Genomic DNA, 15,313 nt, shown 5'->3' with positions numbered 1-15,313 from the left:
GTTTCCAACATTAACATTATTAGCTATGACCCCTTCTCCCCCCCCCCCCTCTCATCTACGAATCTTCAACCTTTACTGTTTTGTTGAAATTTCTTTAAAAAATAAGAAACGGTTTGGGGGGGGGGGAATCCTGCTAGGTTTCTACCATTATTCCCCCCCCCCCCCAAAAAAAAAAAAGTTGGAATCACAGACTGGTTAATGAAATACTCAAAATATTTCTCCCTTCAGTACAAAAAGTACTTGCCACAGTCATCAGAAGGCTAAGTGCCGGAGAGACGACAGTGCAAGACCGTGCATTCACCCAGGGACATTCCCTTAAATGGGGGGCTCAATTTTTTCAAATATATACAATGTTTTAAAAAAATAAGCATATCAAATATAATAAAGAATGGCTTTTAGAAGGATATGTATTAAGACGTGCATTTATATTAACGCTTTAAAAAATCCTGGCCAGCCCCTATGGCCTCCAGTGCCTTCCGGCTCCACTTACTGAGAGACACTGCATTGGCTAGATATGATAAATAAGGCAAGGTATATTTGGGACAATAAATAATAAATAATCAGTAGACACAGTCGATCATGTTTTGATTCTAAAATATTCTAACAGTTGTTATGGACCATATTGTCTGGGACTCTTATGTCACACTATGTTGAAGCTACATGGGGGGAAAAAAATCAAAAAGATCTCACTTTTGACCTAGAGATGTAATAAAATCTGGCAAGCTAATCACAAGTCAAGCTGGCAAGCTAATCGTTGATTGGCAACAAAAAAAAATATTAGACGGCACTTCCGTTTATTACATCCCACAATCCTGCCCACATTTTTGTTTTCGTTCACAGCCCACATATTGATGACATCAGACCTCAATTTATGGCCAGGTCTTTGGGCAAGTAACTTTCATTTGGAAGAAATGATTTCATGTTTCAGATGAAAGCAGCCCAGTAGAAACCGTGGTGCGAAGGGCTTTCAATGCGCCGGGGCTCAATATCTTTAGGGAGCCACAAGGACACTTCAAAGTAAACACACACACACACACAAAATTGGTGACTAATCATGTAAAAATTTCAAATTCTAATGCATATATTAAGTTAATTAGCAATCATTGTATGTCCATATTTATTGTTGATAATATATTTATCTAAACAAAAAATAAAAATATACGCGAAACAATAATTAAAAGACAGTTGTTATTACTGTAGTGTGGTATATATTAAGGTATCATATGTAAATCTAAAATTTGTCAATGCAGCTATTCGGTAATGATTTTAGGTTTTTAAATAGTACGAATTTTAAAATAAAAAATAATTCACTGTGACAAATGGTTAAACAATTTTGAAAGCACTCAACTAGATACACTTATGTTTATTTGAATTAAATGTTAATTCTTTGTTTAATATTAAGGTATTTGTTTACTTGTTAATAAACACGAATTAATATTATGAATCGATTTAATCATAGACTCCCGTTTTGGGCGTGACGACAGCATAAAGATTCTACCCCGGTATCAATTATCGTCCCGGGGTCTCACAGGTAACTGTCAGATTAGACATGATTGGAGTCACTCTTTTGCCTATATTAAAGGTGTGTATTAGAAATAAAACATGACGTATTATGTTCTGCTTGGATTAGCACTTAAATAGACCAGACCATCAAAGATCCCTCAGAAACCTGCCCGAGTCCAGTGGACACTGGACAGTTCCAATATGGATGATTGCTGTAGATGCCTCGAAAGTCCGCATAAGTGTCCAACTCCTACATCATGACTGGACATCTTCCTAGTGGTGCAATACAGTTGTCAGGATGACATTCACGTGGAATAATGCACTCTGATGACCACTGCCCTAGAGATGAACATGGCCTTAGATGGAACGTATTCTGTCATTAATGAACTATCGTAGAACAACATCATTAATGTCATGAGAACTCAAGTGTTTTGGACAAAAGTGTTTTGGACTCAAGTGTTTTGGACAAAAGTGTGTTGGTCTATTATGGACTATAATTTGATCTCTGCTATGTTATGATAATGTAAAAGTTCTCTTGATCCAGTGTCTCGCGAGTTCAGAAACTTAGACTAACAGCCACTAACTGATGAACACATTACTGTATTGAAGTTTGTGAAGCGAAAGCTCATCATGCAGACCATTTTTTTTAATAAATCGATTTTATCGAGCTCTAGTGTCACTGTTTCTCAATACAAGACTGTGTTCAATATGAGACTTTGTTCAATATGAGACTGTGTTCAATATGAGACTTTGTTCAATATGAGGTTATGAGACTGTGTTCAATATGAGACTGTGTTCAATATGAGACTGTGTTCAATATGAGACTGTGTTCAATATGAGACTGTGTTCAATATGAGACTGTGTTCAATATGAGACTGTGTTCAATATGAGACTTTGTTCAATATGAGACTGTGTTCAATATGAGACTGTGTTCAATATGAGACTGTGTTCAATATGAGACTTTGTTCAATATGAGACTGTGTTCAATATGAGACTGTGTTCAATATGAGACTGTGTTCAATATGAGACTGTGTTCAATATGAGACTGTGTTCAATATGAGACTGTGTTCAATATGAGACTTTGTTCAATATGAGACTGTGTTCAATATGAGACTGTGTTCAATATTAGACTGTGTTCAATATGAGACTGTGTTCAATATGAGACTGTGTTCAATATGAGACTGTGTTCAATATGAGACTGTGTTCAATATGAGACTGTGTTCAATATGAGACTGTGTTCAATATGAGACTGTGTTCAATATTAGACTGTGTTCAATATGAGACTTTGTTCAATATGAGACTGTGTTCAATATGAGACTGTGTTCAATATGAGACTGTGTTCAATATGAGACTTTGTTCAATATGAGACTGTGTTCAATATGAGACTGTGTTCAATATGAGACTGTGTTCAATATGAGACTGTTCAATATGAGACTGTGTTCAATATGAGACTGTGTTCAATATGAGACTTTGTTCAATATGAGACTGTGTTCAATATGAGACTGTGTTCAATATGAGACTTTGTTCAATATGAGACTGTGTTCAATATGAGACTGTGTTCAATATGAGACTTTGTTCAATATGAGACTGTGTTCAATATGAGACTGTGTTCAATATGAGACTGTGTTCAATATGAGACTTTGTTCAATATGAGACTGTGTTCAATATGAGACTTTGTTCAATATGAGACTGTGTTCAATATGAGACTGTGTTCAATATGAGACTGTGTTCAATATGAGACTGTGTTCAATATGAGACTGTGTTCAATATGAGACTGTGTTCAATATGAGACTGTGTTCAATATGAGACTGTGTTCAATATGAGACTGTGTTCAATATTAGACTGTGTTCAATATGAGACTGTGTTCAATATTAGACTGTGTTCAATATGAGACTGTGTTCAATATGAGACTGTGTTCAATATGAGACTTTGTTCAATATGAGACTGTGTTCAATATGAGACTGTGTTCAATATGAGACTTTGTTCAATATGAGACTGTGTTCAATATGAGACTGTGTTCAATATGAGACTTTGTTCAATATGAGACAGTGTTCAATATGAGACTGTGTTCAATATGAGACTGTGTTCAATATGAGACTGTGTTCAATATGAGACTGTATTGAATATTAGACTATATTCAATATGAGACTGTGTTCAATATGAGACTGTGTTCAATATTAGACTGTATTGAATATTAGACTATATTCAATATGAGACTGTGTTCAATATGAGACTGTGTTCAATATGAGACTGTGTTCAATATGAGACTGTGTTCAATATGAGACTGTGTTCAATATTAGACTGTGTTCAATATTAGACTGTATTGAATATTAGACTATATTCAATATGAGACTGTGCTCAATATGAGACTGTGTTCAATATGAGACTGTGTTCAATATGAGACTGTGTTCAATATTAGACTATATTCAATATGAGACTGTGTTCAATATTAGACTGTGTTCAATATGAGACTTTGTTCAATATGAGACTGTGTTCAATATGAGACTGTGTTCAATATGAGACTGTGTTCAATATGAGACTGTGTTCAATATTAGACTGTGTTCAATATGAGACTGTGTTCAATATGAGACTGTGTTCAATATGAGACTGTGTTCAATATGAGACTTTGTTCAATATGAGACTGTGTTCAATATTAGACTGTATTGAATATTAGACTATATTCAATATGAGACTGTGTTCAATATGAGACTGTGTTCAATATGAGAGTGTGTTCAATATGAGACTGTGTTCAATATGAGACTGTGTTCAATATTAGACTGTGTTCAATATTAGACTGTGTTCAATATGAGACTGTGTTCAATATGAGACTGTGTTCAATATGAGACTTTGTTCAATATGAGACTGTGTTCAATATGAGACTGTGTTCAATATGAGACTGTGTTCAATATGAGACTTTGTTCAATATGAGACTGTGTTCAATATTAGACTGTATTGAATATTAGACTATATTCAATATGAGACTGTGTTCAATATGAGACTGTGTTCAATATGAGACTGTGTTCAATATTAGACTGTATTGAATATTAGACTATATTCAATATGAGACTGTGTTCAATATGAGACTGTGTTCAATATGAGACTGTGTTCAATATGAGACTGTGTTCAATATGAGACTGTGTTCAATATTAGACTGTGTTCAATATTAGACTGTGTTCAATATGAGACTGTGTTCAATATGAGACTGTGTTCAATATGAGACTTTGTTCAATATGAGACTGTGTTCAATATGAGACTGTGTTCAATATGAGACTTTGTTCAATATGAGACTGTGTTCAATATTAGACTGTATTGAATATTAGACTATATTCAATATGAGACTGTGTTCAATATGAGACTGTGTTCAATATGAGACTGTGTTCAATATGAGACTGTGTTCAATATGAGACTGTGTTCAATATTAGACTGTGTTCAATATGAGACTGTGTTCAATATGAGACTGTGTTCAATATGAGACTTTGTTCAATATGAGACTGTATTCAATATGAGACTGTGTTCAATATGAGACTGTGTTCAATATTAGACTGTGTTCAATATTAGACTGTGTTCAATATGAGACTGTGTTCAATATGAGACTGTGTTCAATATGAGACTGTGTTCAATATGAGACTGTGTTCAATATGAGACTGTGTTCAATATTAGACTGTGTTCAATATGAGACTGTGTTCAATATGAGACTTTGTTCAATATGAGACTGTGTTCAATATGAGACTGTGTTCAATATGAGACTGTGTTCAATATGAGACTTTGTTCAATATGAGACTGTGTTCAATATGTGACTGTGTTCAATATGAGACTGTGTTCAATATGAGACTGTGTTCAATATGTGACTGTGTTCAATATGAGACTGTGTTCAATATGAGACTTTGTTCAATATGAGACTGTGTTCAATATGAGACTGTGTTAGTCTTTTTCTTTAAAGAAAAACTCCGATTGTTTCTTTTTGTTTCTTCCAAAATGGAGATATCGACCTATTTCAATTAAGTTCTAAGTAAAAAGTAAACATTAAACCATTTTGTTTATTTACATGCTTAGAAACACTTTATGTATTATATATTCCTTCGGGTCCTAACTCACTCACCTATCACTAATTCCACCACTTGCATGGACGAAAAAATACGAATATTTTATCTGTTATTACTTTCCTGGGTCTAGAATCACTGAGATAGTTACATTATCAAAACCGCAGCGGTTAAATTTACCAAAAACTCTATTCGCTATTTCGACATAATGTTTTTTTTTTTAAAGCTAATATAGCAAAAAGTAAAGAAATACACATATTTCTGTTCTCTGTAATACAAACTACTTACATTTTAAATAAAGTGTTTACTTTTGGTTTCAAAAGGGAAATGATGCATTTAGTAAAAATACAGGTACATTAAATCATATTAGACAAAGTTTCTACCTTGAGTCCTTAAATGAGAAATAGGTCTTTTACAAAACCATGAAAAAGATAAGCATTCAATAACATCCTTTATGCCAGGTTCACACTCAATCATAAAGGCTCAACAATACAATATTATCGGCAAGACTTGCGGTACGAGCAAGTCTCTTCTATTTGTATTGGCGGAGACAGGGTTGTTGTTCTTGATAGTTTGCAGTTCATAGTTTCTGATATTCATGTTGCAAATATTGAAACCTGCCTGGACTACTTCGTGTGCCGATTCTGACTTGTATTTTCACACAAACTATTTTTGTAACCTTGTTCATTCTGAGTTTTGATTGAGCTTATGAGAGGACAGAAGATAAACTCAATCGAAGAAAAGTACAACTTGACTTCTTTTGTTCAGTGAATTTCATGTTGGATTATCGAAGTTTTTACCAGGAACATCAGTGATTATTTCTGAATAGCTCTTGAGACTATTGACTATTTCTTGCTATGCAGTGTCGTATTGTCGAATTTGAAGTCTTTCTATGATTCAGTTTGTTTTGATGTTGTTGATGGCAATATGAGTTTGTTTCGTAATATGTAATATTGTCTCCTTTAATTTATTTCATAGTATCAATGTATTCCGTATTTTCATTGTATTTTTGTAGCCAGCTAATGTTGGATACATAGACTTATATATATATTGTATTTAGACTGGACATGGAGATCTTTTAAAACTACAAACAATGTCGTGAAATTGTTTTAAAAATTTGGATCAAGGTGTTGTTTTGTAAAGTAGTTATAAGTAATTTTTTTAACCCTAACCTATGTAACATATAATTTAATTTTTAAATCTAGATCTAGTAATTGAACATCAAAAATAAGAGTACTCTCGTCTCATAATTATAATTTTGCAATTTTTAGATTCATAATCTAGAAAGATCTAGGTAATCAATCTATTTAAATGTACATAAGATGATTAAAATCAACATGAATTATTTCGATCTAGGATTTTGAAACATTATCTCAATGGAAACTAACATAAAATGGCTTTGTTTCATAGAGTAGCGTGAATATATAGTTCAGTGATTAATAGCCCATTCTAAAGAAAATCCGAGAAATGATTTTGCATTATTTCTAAACTTTGAAAACTAAAGATCATTACTTTTCTAAGACAGAAAAGATTGATTGCGGCAACTTCCCTTACAGCTTGAAAAAGAGTTACGTACATAAAAAATATATATATATAGGTCTGTGAATCGATCAATCGCGGATTAGAGTTTGATTCCGGTTTCCAGTCTAGCTATAATATATAGGCCTATGTCTGTGGTTGGATATTATTCTTTTATTTTGATTTCAATCGCATAGACTAAACTTGGTTGACGCAATCAGTTTATACATTTTCTAGAGAAGTGATTTGTGTTGGAATCGATCGTTACATATTAGTTCTTACTTGTCAAAGCATTTCTTTTTCTTCTTGACAAAAAAAAAATGAAGAAAAAGAAACAAAAAAAACAAAACTGTAGGGACCAGTGGAGAAATGAGTCCTTTACATAAATGTCCCAGTGGAAGGCTGCATCATGAGTTCTGTGAATCCATCTTTGTCTAATTGTGCTTTCTACAGCTTTGACGCGTCCTCCATTTCTGACCTCCCACGCTGTAACTCTTTAGTTTCTATTTCTTATACAGGGAGACGTGACTTCTGGAGCTTTCTACTTCTGTGTTTCTTCCAACTGATTCGCTATTTCTTCCCTTGAATCATGACTCTCAATGTGTTTTTCTATCTCCTCCATCTGTGTTCTATATCGATCTGTAACTTTTTTTTAAATTCCTTCTATCCCAATTCACTAATATACTTTGTTCTTCAACTGGAGATCCACGTAGTGAGTCACACCATCTTTCTTTCTTTTTTTCCTTTCTTCCTTTTCTCTTTGTCTCACTAACACTGTCTATTTCTTTCAAAAAAAAATCACTAACACTGTCTATTTCTTTCCAATGCCATTCTCTTCCATTCTCTTTTCTTTCTCTCTGTCTACTGCTTTTAGCCGCACGTTAAAAGAATGCTCCTCTAACCAAAGCCGATGTAAGGCGACCGACATTAGGCGCTACTATGTTTTCCACGTCACTAGGTTCTGCTCCTCTACTGTACTGAGACCTATGACCTATCACTTTGTCACCATGTATATAGCCCATTAGAAGAGTAGAATAGATTTTTTTGTTTACTTCAGGTATGCTGATGTATAGGATTGAAAAGTGAAAGTTTGACAAGATTCCCTCTGAGTCAATGGAGAGTCTGATTCTTTTTTTTTTTTTTTGGTATTTTTTTGTTTCCTTTGCCATGATAGAACATTAATCTGCGAAAACGCATTTTCAAAACAAAAATTCGCAAATCTAGTGGAGATCTTCGTAATTCAAAATAACATAAAGAAACTACAGAAGAGCCGAGAAGAAGATAACAAATTATAATTCCCATTTGACTACACTAGTGAAATACCTTTAGTAAACATTTCTAAACTTAGAGACACTTGAAGACAAAAGAAATAAAATAGCAATAATACATTAAAAAAATAACTTAGCCATAATTTACAATTACAAAAACACAAAGAAATAAAATGATCAGAAAGACACAAAGAAATAAAATGATCAGAAAGACACAAAGAAATAAAATGATCAGAAAGACACAAAGAAATAAAATGATCAGAAAGACACAAAGAAATAAAATGATCAGAAAGACACAAAGAAATAAAATGATCAGAAAAACACAAAGAAATAAAATGATCAGAAAGACACAAAGATAAAGGGCAAAGTCGTAAAAGTGCTCCTTCTTTCGATGTGCCATTAGAGCATGTAACGGGTTGCCTGAATCAGCCAGCAAAGCCAACGACTTAGCAGAATTTAAGTCTCTACTTAACATGTAAGACTAGATTAACAGGCAGAACGTAGTTATCTTTTTTAAGTAAAAGTGTTTTTAAAAAGCTAAGAGGATGTCAAGGTCATCTGTTTCTTTGGCCAACGGTTAGCGAGCAGGGTGTCATGTAGCCAGCACAACGACCAACCGCCTTTATTTTTCCCCAATTAAAAGTCAAGTACCCATTAGAGTTGGGTGGTCTCAGAGGCGTCCTCAAAATCCCGTAATTTAAAATCAGTCTTTACTGAGATTCGAACCCGGGGCTCTCGGTTCGTTTGTATCCGTTTAAGAAACTATTTTATTTTCATTTGACACATTATTATAATGCTATTAGGTTTGTATTCCCGATCGTTACATTTGCTATCTCTTAAACAATCATCTTTATTTACTGTTATTGTTGTTGTTTTCAAACAAAAAGTTCAATCAAAACTGTCATATAAAGGAAAGATAACTCTATTCTGTCTTCTGCTATCAGAAATATTTATTTGCTCCGTTGACAGCTGACATGCGCAATCTCCCACATCTCTTGACAAGAGTATTGCATCCGTCATCGGCAGACTAGTTTCAGGTCAGGGACAGATGACACAGAGTGGACAGTATCAGTTCACCAACCTTATCAACGTTCGAGCCAAGCCAGTCAAAGTGGAGGGTGCGCCGTGAACACTAGATGAATGCGATGACAGGTTTGTGACGTCATCTTTTGAGTTTCCTCCCAAAAATTGCATCCCTTTAGGAAACGTTTCCTGGAGATGGTGCAGCGCGGTGCGACATGCTTTCGTGAACCTTAAGGAAACAAAGAAGGAGGTCGGAGAGATGGCAGACGACGTAAAGGCTGGTCTACCACGATTTGACGTAGAGTTCAGATTAACAAAATACTCTCTCATCTTAAACCAGGGTCAGCTTTAGGCCAGCGTTCAAAGTGTTCAGTTCCTACAGCCGACTATTCAGTCACGCACTGTAAATAATACTAAGGGAAAAGGTGTTTTTTTTTAATAAATAAATAAAGCATTCAGCAATGTTATTTTGTTTCCTTTCCGTTCTCATTCAACGAAATTTTCATTCCACTTTTTTCAAAGATTGTATTTATAGAGTCTATTGTCTATTTTCTGACTACAAGTTAATCACAGGGATCTGCATTTTGTTGACAATTTACACATAGAGTTCTAAAATCCCAATAAAAACCAACGTTCTAAGCAGGAAAATAAACAACAGAAGAGAGAGCGATGTGAAGAAATGTAATGGCGATGCCATGAAACCTAGAGAAAATCGTAAGAAAATGAAAACAAGGAAGATTGGGCGATATTTTTAAATAAATAGACATAAACAATGTCCTAGACGCCATACTGAAAGATCCCTGTTGCCAACTTAAATAAACCAATATTACTTTGTGCTAGAAGCGAAAAAAAAAACACACCAAGAATTCGATTCTACCGTGATGGAAAGTGCGCACAAATAATGGATGTTTATTGAATACTTCGCTTATCAATTAAATATGTCCGCATTGTGCACACCGGATGCACCAGAAAGCTTGCTATTTATGGATTAGCTCCCGTGTATGATATTTTTGTTACTCTCTAAAAACAAAAAACATTCTGATTCTCATGGGAGATAACTTCCTGCCTACATGTGTATTGTCTATGCTATGCCAGCTCGCGGAATATAAAACGTTGTGTAGGCAGCCTTAGTCTCTTACGAGAACTTGGCACGTGAAGCTCTCTTAAAATTATTATGGATGGCACCTCCACAGATACACACACACATTCACACAGAGAAACACACACAACTATTCATACCAACACCCAATATCTGCATCTCTTTCGTTCTAGAGGAATACTAAATACAGGGGCAGCTTATTGAGATATTCAGAATGGAGGAATTTTAAAACTGAACCAAAGTTTTTAACAAGGGAAATCACAAATTCTAGTTACAAAAACATATTCAATATTCATATCCTGCATTATGGGTCATTGTAACTTGTAAGAAGTTGTTGACTGATTTCCCGTCTTCGTATTCGATACAACATGGACTCATTGCCTCATCACAAACTCAAGAAGCCAACTCCAAATGTGTGCTCGTTGAATCGGGCAGAACTACATTCAATAATATGATTCCCCTCATCCTAGTCAGTCATTTTCTTTTTATTTTATGTTAAACGAAAGTTATAATCTCAATAAACTCATTAACAACAACAATTAACAACATGTGTTACTAATATAATATGTGGGCACGTTTTGGCTACATAAAGGGTCCCCTGGTCAAAAAAAAGTTTGAGAACCTCTGCCATAGAGACAGCTGAACTACGCTGTTAGCTTTACAGAGATGTATACTGACTGCTACACCGGAGCTCGACATGGCCTAAATTGTGCCGATGTGCCAAAAACCTAAAATATCAAAAATATCTGACTGCTTCACCGACAGATTTACCACTAGCTCTACTGACAGATATATCGTCTGCTATTACGGGTCTAAGTTTGACACGTAGTGCGTGCACGGCTAAATTCTATATTTAAATTGTCCTTTCTTTCAGTTTGGGGGGCGCGCACGCATGTAGCGGGCTGCAATGTCTCTGTTTATTTTCGTGCATGTGGTGGGCGACTGAAAAGTTTCGGTCGATAGCTTGGCCGTGATTCTGGGCAAGTCGTCATGACGTCATCAGTTTAAACGTAAATTGTATTTTTAGAATCGTACTCACCTGGCGAGAAAACCAAAAATACTGTTTGAGATCAATACACACACATTCTTACAAACAGAACCGATACCGCGAAGAGGTCTAGGATTGAGGGGGCGTAGGCGATATGACTCGCAGAGGCGGCCTTAGTATGCGGGCCCTGGGGGCGTGTGTAATACGCAGGCCATAAGCTTAGGATATAAATATACCTTACTACATCACGTTAATGGGTTCATTCGCATGTAGTGACGTAGGCCTTATTATTGTTACAAAACGGTACCTTACGTAGGTACTGTAACTGTACTAGTGGCCGTTTGACTACATTAAGTACAGTACTGTAGCTGTCCTGCAAGTAATACTTTGTAAGATTTTTTCCCAGTCCTATAATGTTGATTTGGTGCCCTTTACTCAATGCAAGTAATGATACAGAAACATTTTACATGATAAATTAGATAACGAAGCAGGACGTTTTGGCGCCGCCGTTTTGGCACGAAGGTCGTTTTGGCGCCACCGTTTTGGCGCTAGGGACGTTTTGGCGCGAAATACATTATGTACGTTTATTGTATTATTTCTTTAAAAAGAATTATGCATATCTATGTTTTGCATGAGTGTTTGTGTTAAGACATATTTTTCACGTACAAAAGAAGAAATATTTGTGTTCGCTATTTTTGGTATTTAAGTTTGTTATGTAATTATTGTTAAATCTCTAACATTACAGAACACCAGACTGCCATCCATACTTCACAGTATACATGCATGAAATAGTCAAAATTATTAAGTTATTACGACTTTTTTTTTCGTGGGAAATGGGGGGGGGGGTAGAATATATATTTTGTTTGTCTCGGTATAAAATAGTGAAAAAATCTGTTTTTTATACATTTTTAAACACATATTTAAGCGAAAAACATTAGTAGCTTTCGTACATTATATATTTTATTTGAGTAATTATTTTTATATCTGCTCCTAAAACATTTTTTTTTATGTGAGCCATAACAAGTCTATTAAACAATGTGACTTATCATTTACTAAATGTAAATGTGTGTTTGTGTTTCACATCATTTTCTTTAATAAACATTTTGTGTATTTGTTTATCTAGACCTGCGTCAATGCGAGATGTGTCCCCCAAATCACCCCTACCCAATGGACCTCATTCACCAATCGTAAACAAACAACATTTAGTCACGTGATCTTATTCATAAAACAACGAAAAAAAAGTATCACATGACAGCCATCATGAATTAAACATGAGATCGTAAATTATGTAGAAGAGATATAGCACCACGTGGCTAAATGTTGTCTGTTTACGGTTGGTGAATGAGGTCCATTTCTCAAAACATATCTTCTCAAAGTATCTTAGTGTCGTGAATTTGTTTCTATCTATTGTCGCCCATAGTGTTTGTTTACATTGGTAGATTCACGTTAGAGTTTGTACTGACCACATTCCGTGTCTTGATCTTAACTATGTGTGGAGTTATTGTCATCATTCTGCGTAATAAAGCTTTAGATGTTAACATGTATTTTTTTGTTTTGTTTTATTAAAGTGTGACACTTAGCTAGTTCAAATGGTATACCAATTTCAAAAAAAAAATAAAAAAATATGTCTTTTGGAAAGACATTGAAAAATGTCATCCAGTGCGATTGGCAGAACTCACATATAAATAAAGGGGAGGGGATAGCATGTCATTACCATTCAGGAATCTGACTTATTATAGGCCAATATTCATGAAATAAGCAAAAATTTATATTACAAAAAAAAACAAAAAAAACACAAAAACAATTCGCTGGACGGTGTTAGAAATCATACTATACATACAATATTATGGTAGAGTGAAATAAACATTGTTATAAAAGATACGTGCTAATTAAATTATCGTCAAATTATATCTCGCGCCAAAACGTCCCCGGCGCCAAAACGGCTCGCGCCAAAACGGCTCGGGCCAAAACGGCGGCGCCAAAACGTCACGTACCGATTAGATAACTAGATAATTTATGCTATCGCGAGGCTTCCTCGGGCGTGGGCGCCTGAGGCTGCGTCTAGATATGAGACTTAAGGCACACAATACTTGTCTTAATCTTGGTTAATAATAAGATATAAACCTTTTTCGTGAGGGCGCAACGTTGGGGGGCAGGGGGAGGGGGGGAGGGCTGCTCATGTCCCAACCCTTCATTCGTTTTTATCCACTGTGTGACTCAAACAAACAAAAATGTATTAAAGGTTGTAAAATCAGTCATACACAAGACGCTGACAGATAGATAGAGAGACAGAAAGAGGCAGAACAAGAGAAAGATAAACAGATATCGAGAGAGAGAAAGACAGAGAGACTGAGACATAGAGACAGATATATAGAGAGAGAAAAGGAGAGGGAAAGAGAGGGACAGCACAGGGAGAGAGAAAGAGAGGGACAGGGAGAAAGAGAGGGACAGGGAGAGAGAAAGTTTAATCGAGGGACAGAACCGAACAGGGGGACAGAGAGAGAGAAAGAAAGAGAGAGAGAGAAAGAAAGAGAGAGGGGCAGAGAGAGAGAGAGAACTCTTATATAAGGGACAGAACCGCACAATATCTGCTATATCTCTCAATATTGCATGATTTTTTCTTTTTAAAAATTGATTCATGTGTTGCTGTTGAAAATGAATAATTGTGCAAAGTTTCAACTTCATCCAGGAATGGGAAGTGGAAGAAATGAAGTGTACCCAGACAGACGGAGTGAACTGACATAAGTGTTGTGAAAAGAGAGAGACAGAGAGAAAGAGTGGGACAGAGAGAGGGAGAGAGAGACAAGCATATTGAGAGAGACAGAAAGAGATTCCAAGGCTGGAAAGAGTAGAACAAGAAACAAAAAAACTTTTTTTACAAAAAAAAAACAAAAAAACTTGTGTTGTCAGGTAAAAGAAATAATTGTGCAAAATGTCAGCTAGACGCGAGATAGGGTGTGGGAGAAATAACGTGAACAATCTTTTTACCAGACAGACAGACAGACAGAGTTTATATAAGCTTTGTAAAAAAAAAAAAATGCACGTTAATCTGTTTCATAATTTAGTTGGGACCGGAAAGATACAATTCTTTATAGGCCTACTTCAATTTAATGGACGGAGAGAGAGAGAGAGAGAGAGAGAGAGAATAAATAACACAAAAGAAACACGCTAAAAATTCATAGAGCTATTGACTGATCAGTTGACATCATCAATACAGCGGTTGGCCTCTGACCGAGAGTTAAAACAAAGTAGGCCGAGGTAATACCCACTGGAACGAAGCATCAGGTGAATACGATTTAAAAAAAAAATAAAAACAGTTAAAATCTGTTTGAAATATTCAAGAAAGCTAAAACTTTTCTGTTTTTTGTTTTTTTACTTTGTGCATCTTTTTGTTTTAACGAACACTATAGGGAAGAAATCAAAACTAACCTTTGTAGTTCTGGTATTAAACAGCATGCAAGTACATCTCCCACATAGCAAGACCAATACACCGGCCAGTAACAGCATTGCGAAGGTACCCCCCACGTGACCACATCTGCGTGAATCCATCTTCCACCTAACAACAATACCCGGCTGGGAATCTCCTTCTCTCTCTCACACTCTCTGATTTGGTACAAGGCACGCGCGTGACTTTTTGTGTACCTTCTACATCGTTACGTCACATCCGCTGAGCGGGTATCTGATTGGTCTCCGGTCGGCTCCATCGCGAGATTCAGATTGGGAAAACGTGGAGGGGGATGCCTTGTCGTCTTGTCGTCTGGAACTAATAGGGAGATTCACGCGCTTTCACTTTGGCCTACAGCAGCGGGTCTCAACCTGTGGATCGCGACCCCCTTGAGGATCGAATGGCGGCTTGCCTGGGGTCGCCATTGGC

The 15,313-nt window shown here is 35.7% G+C and overlaps 1 protein-coding gene across 1 annotated transcript in view; it reads right to left on the bottom strand.

Annotated features, from left to right (window-relative positions):
* The window catches only part of LOC106075989 (glutaminyl-peptide cyclotransferase-like protein), a 76,768-nt gene extending 61,669 nt beyond the window's left edge, over positions 1–15,099 (bottom strand). The window contains exon 1 of the mRNA XM_056022294.1: positions 14,869–15,099. Coding sequence (XP_055878269.1) covers positions 14,869–14,988 — 120 coding nt within the window. The 5' untranslated portion in view covers positions 14,989–15,099. The remainder of the gene's footprint in view (positions 1–14,868) is intronic.
* Between the last annotated feature and the right edge of the window lie 214 nt (positions 15,100–15,313).

This window comes from Biomphalaria glabrata, chromosome 3, assembly GCF_947242115.1.
Source record: "Biomphalaria glabrata chromosome 3, xgBioGlab47.1, whole genome shotgun sequence".
Classification (NCBI taxonomy): Eukaryota; Metazoa; Mollusca; class Gastropoda; family Planorbidae; genus Biomphalaria; species Biomphalaria glabrata.
The sequence above is the reverse complement of the archived record's forward strand: the minus strand, read 5'-3'. Positions and strand labels throughout refer to the sequence as shown.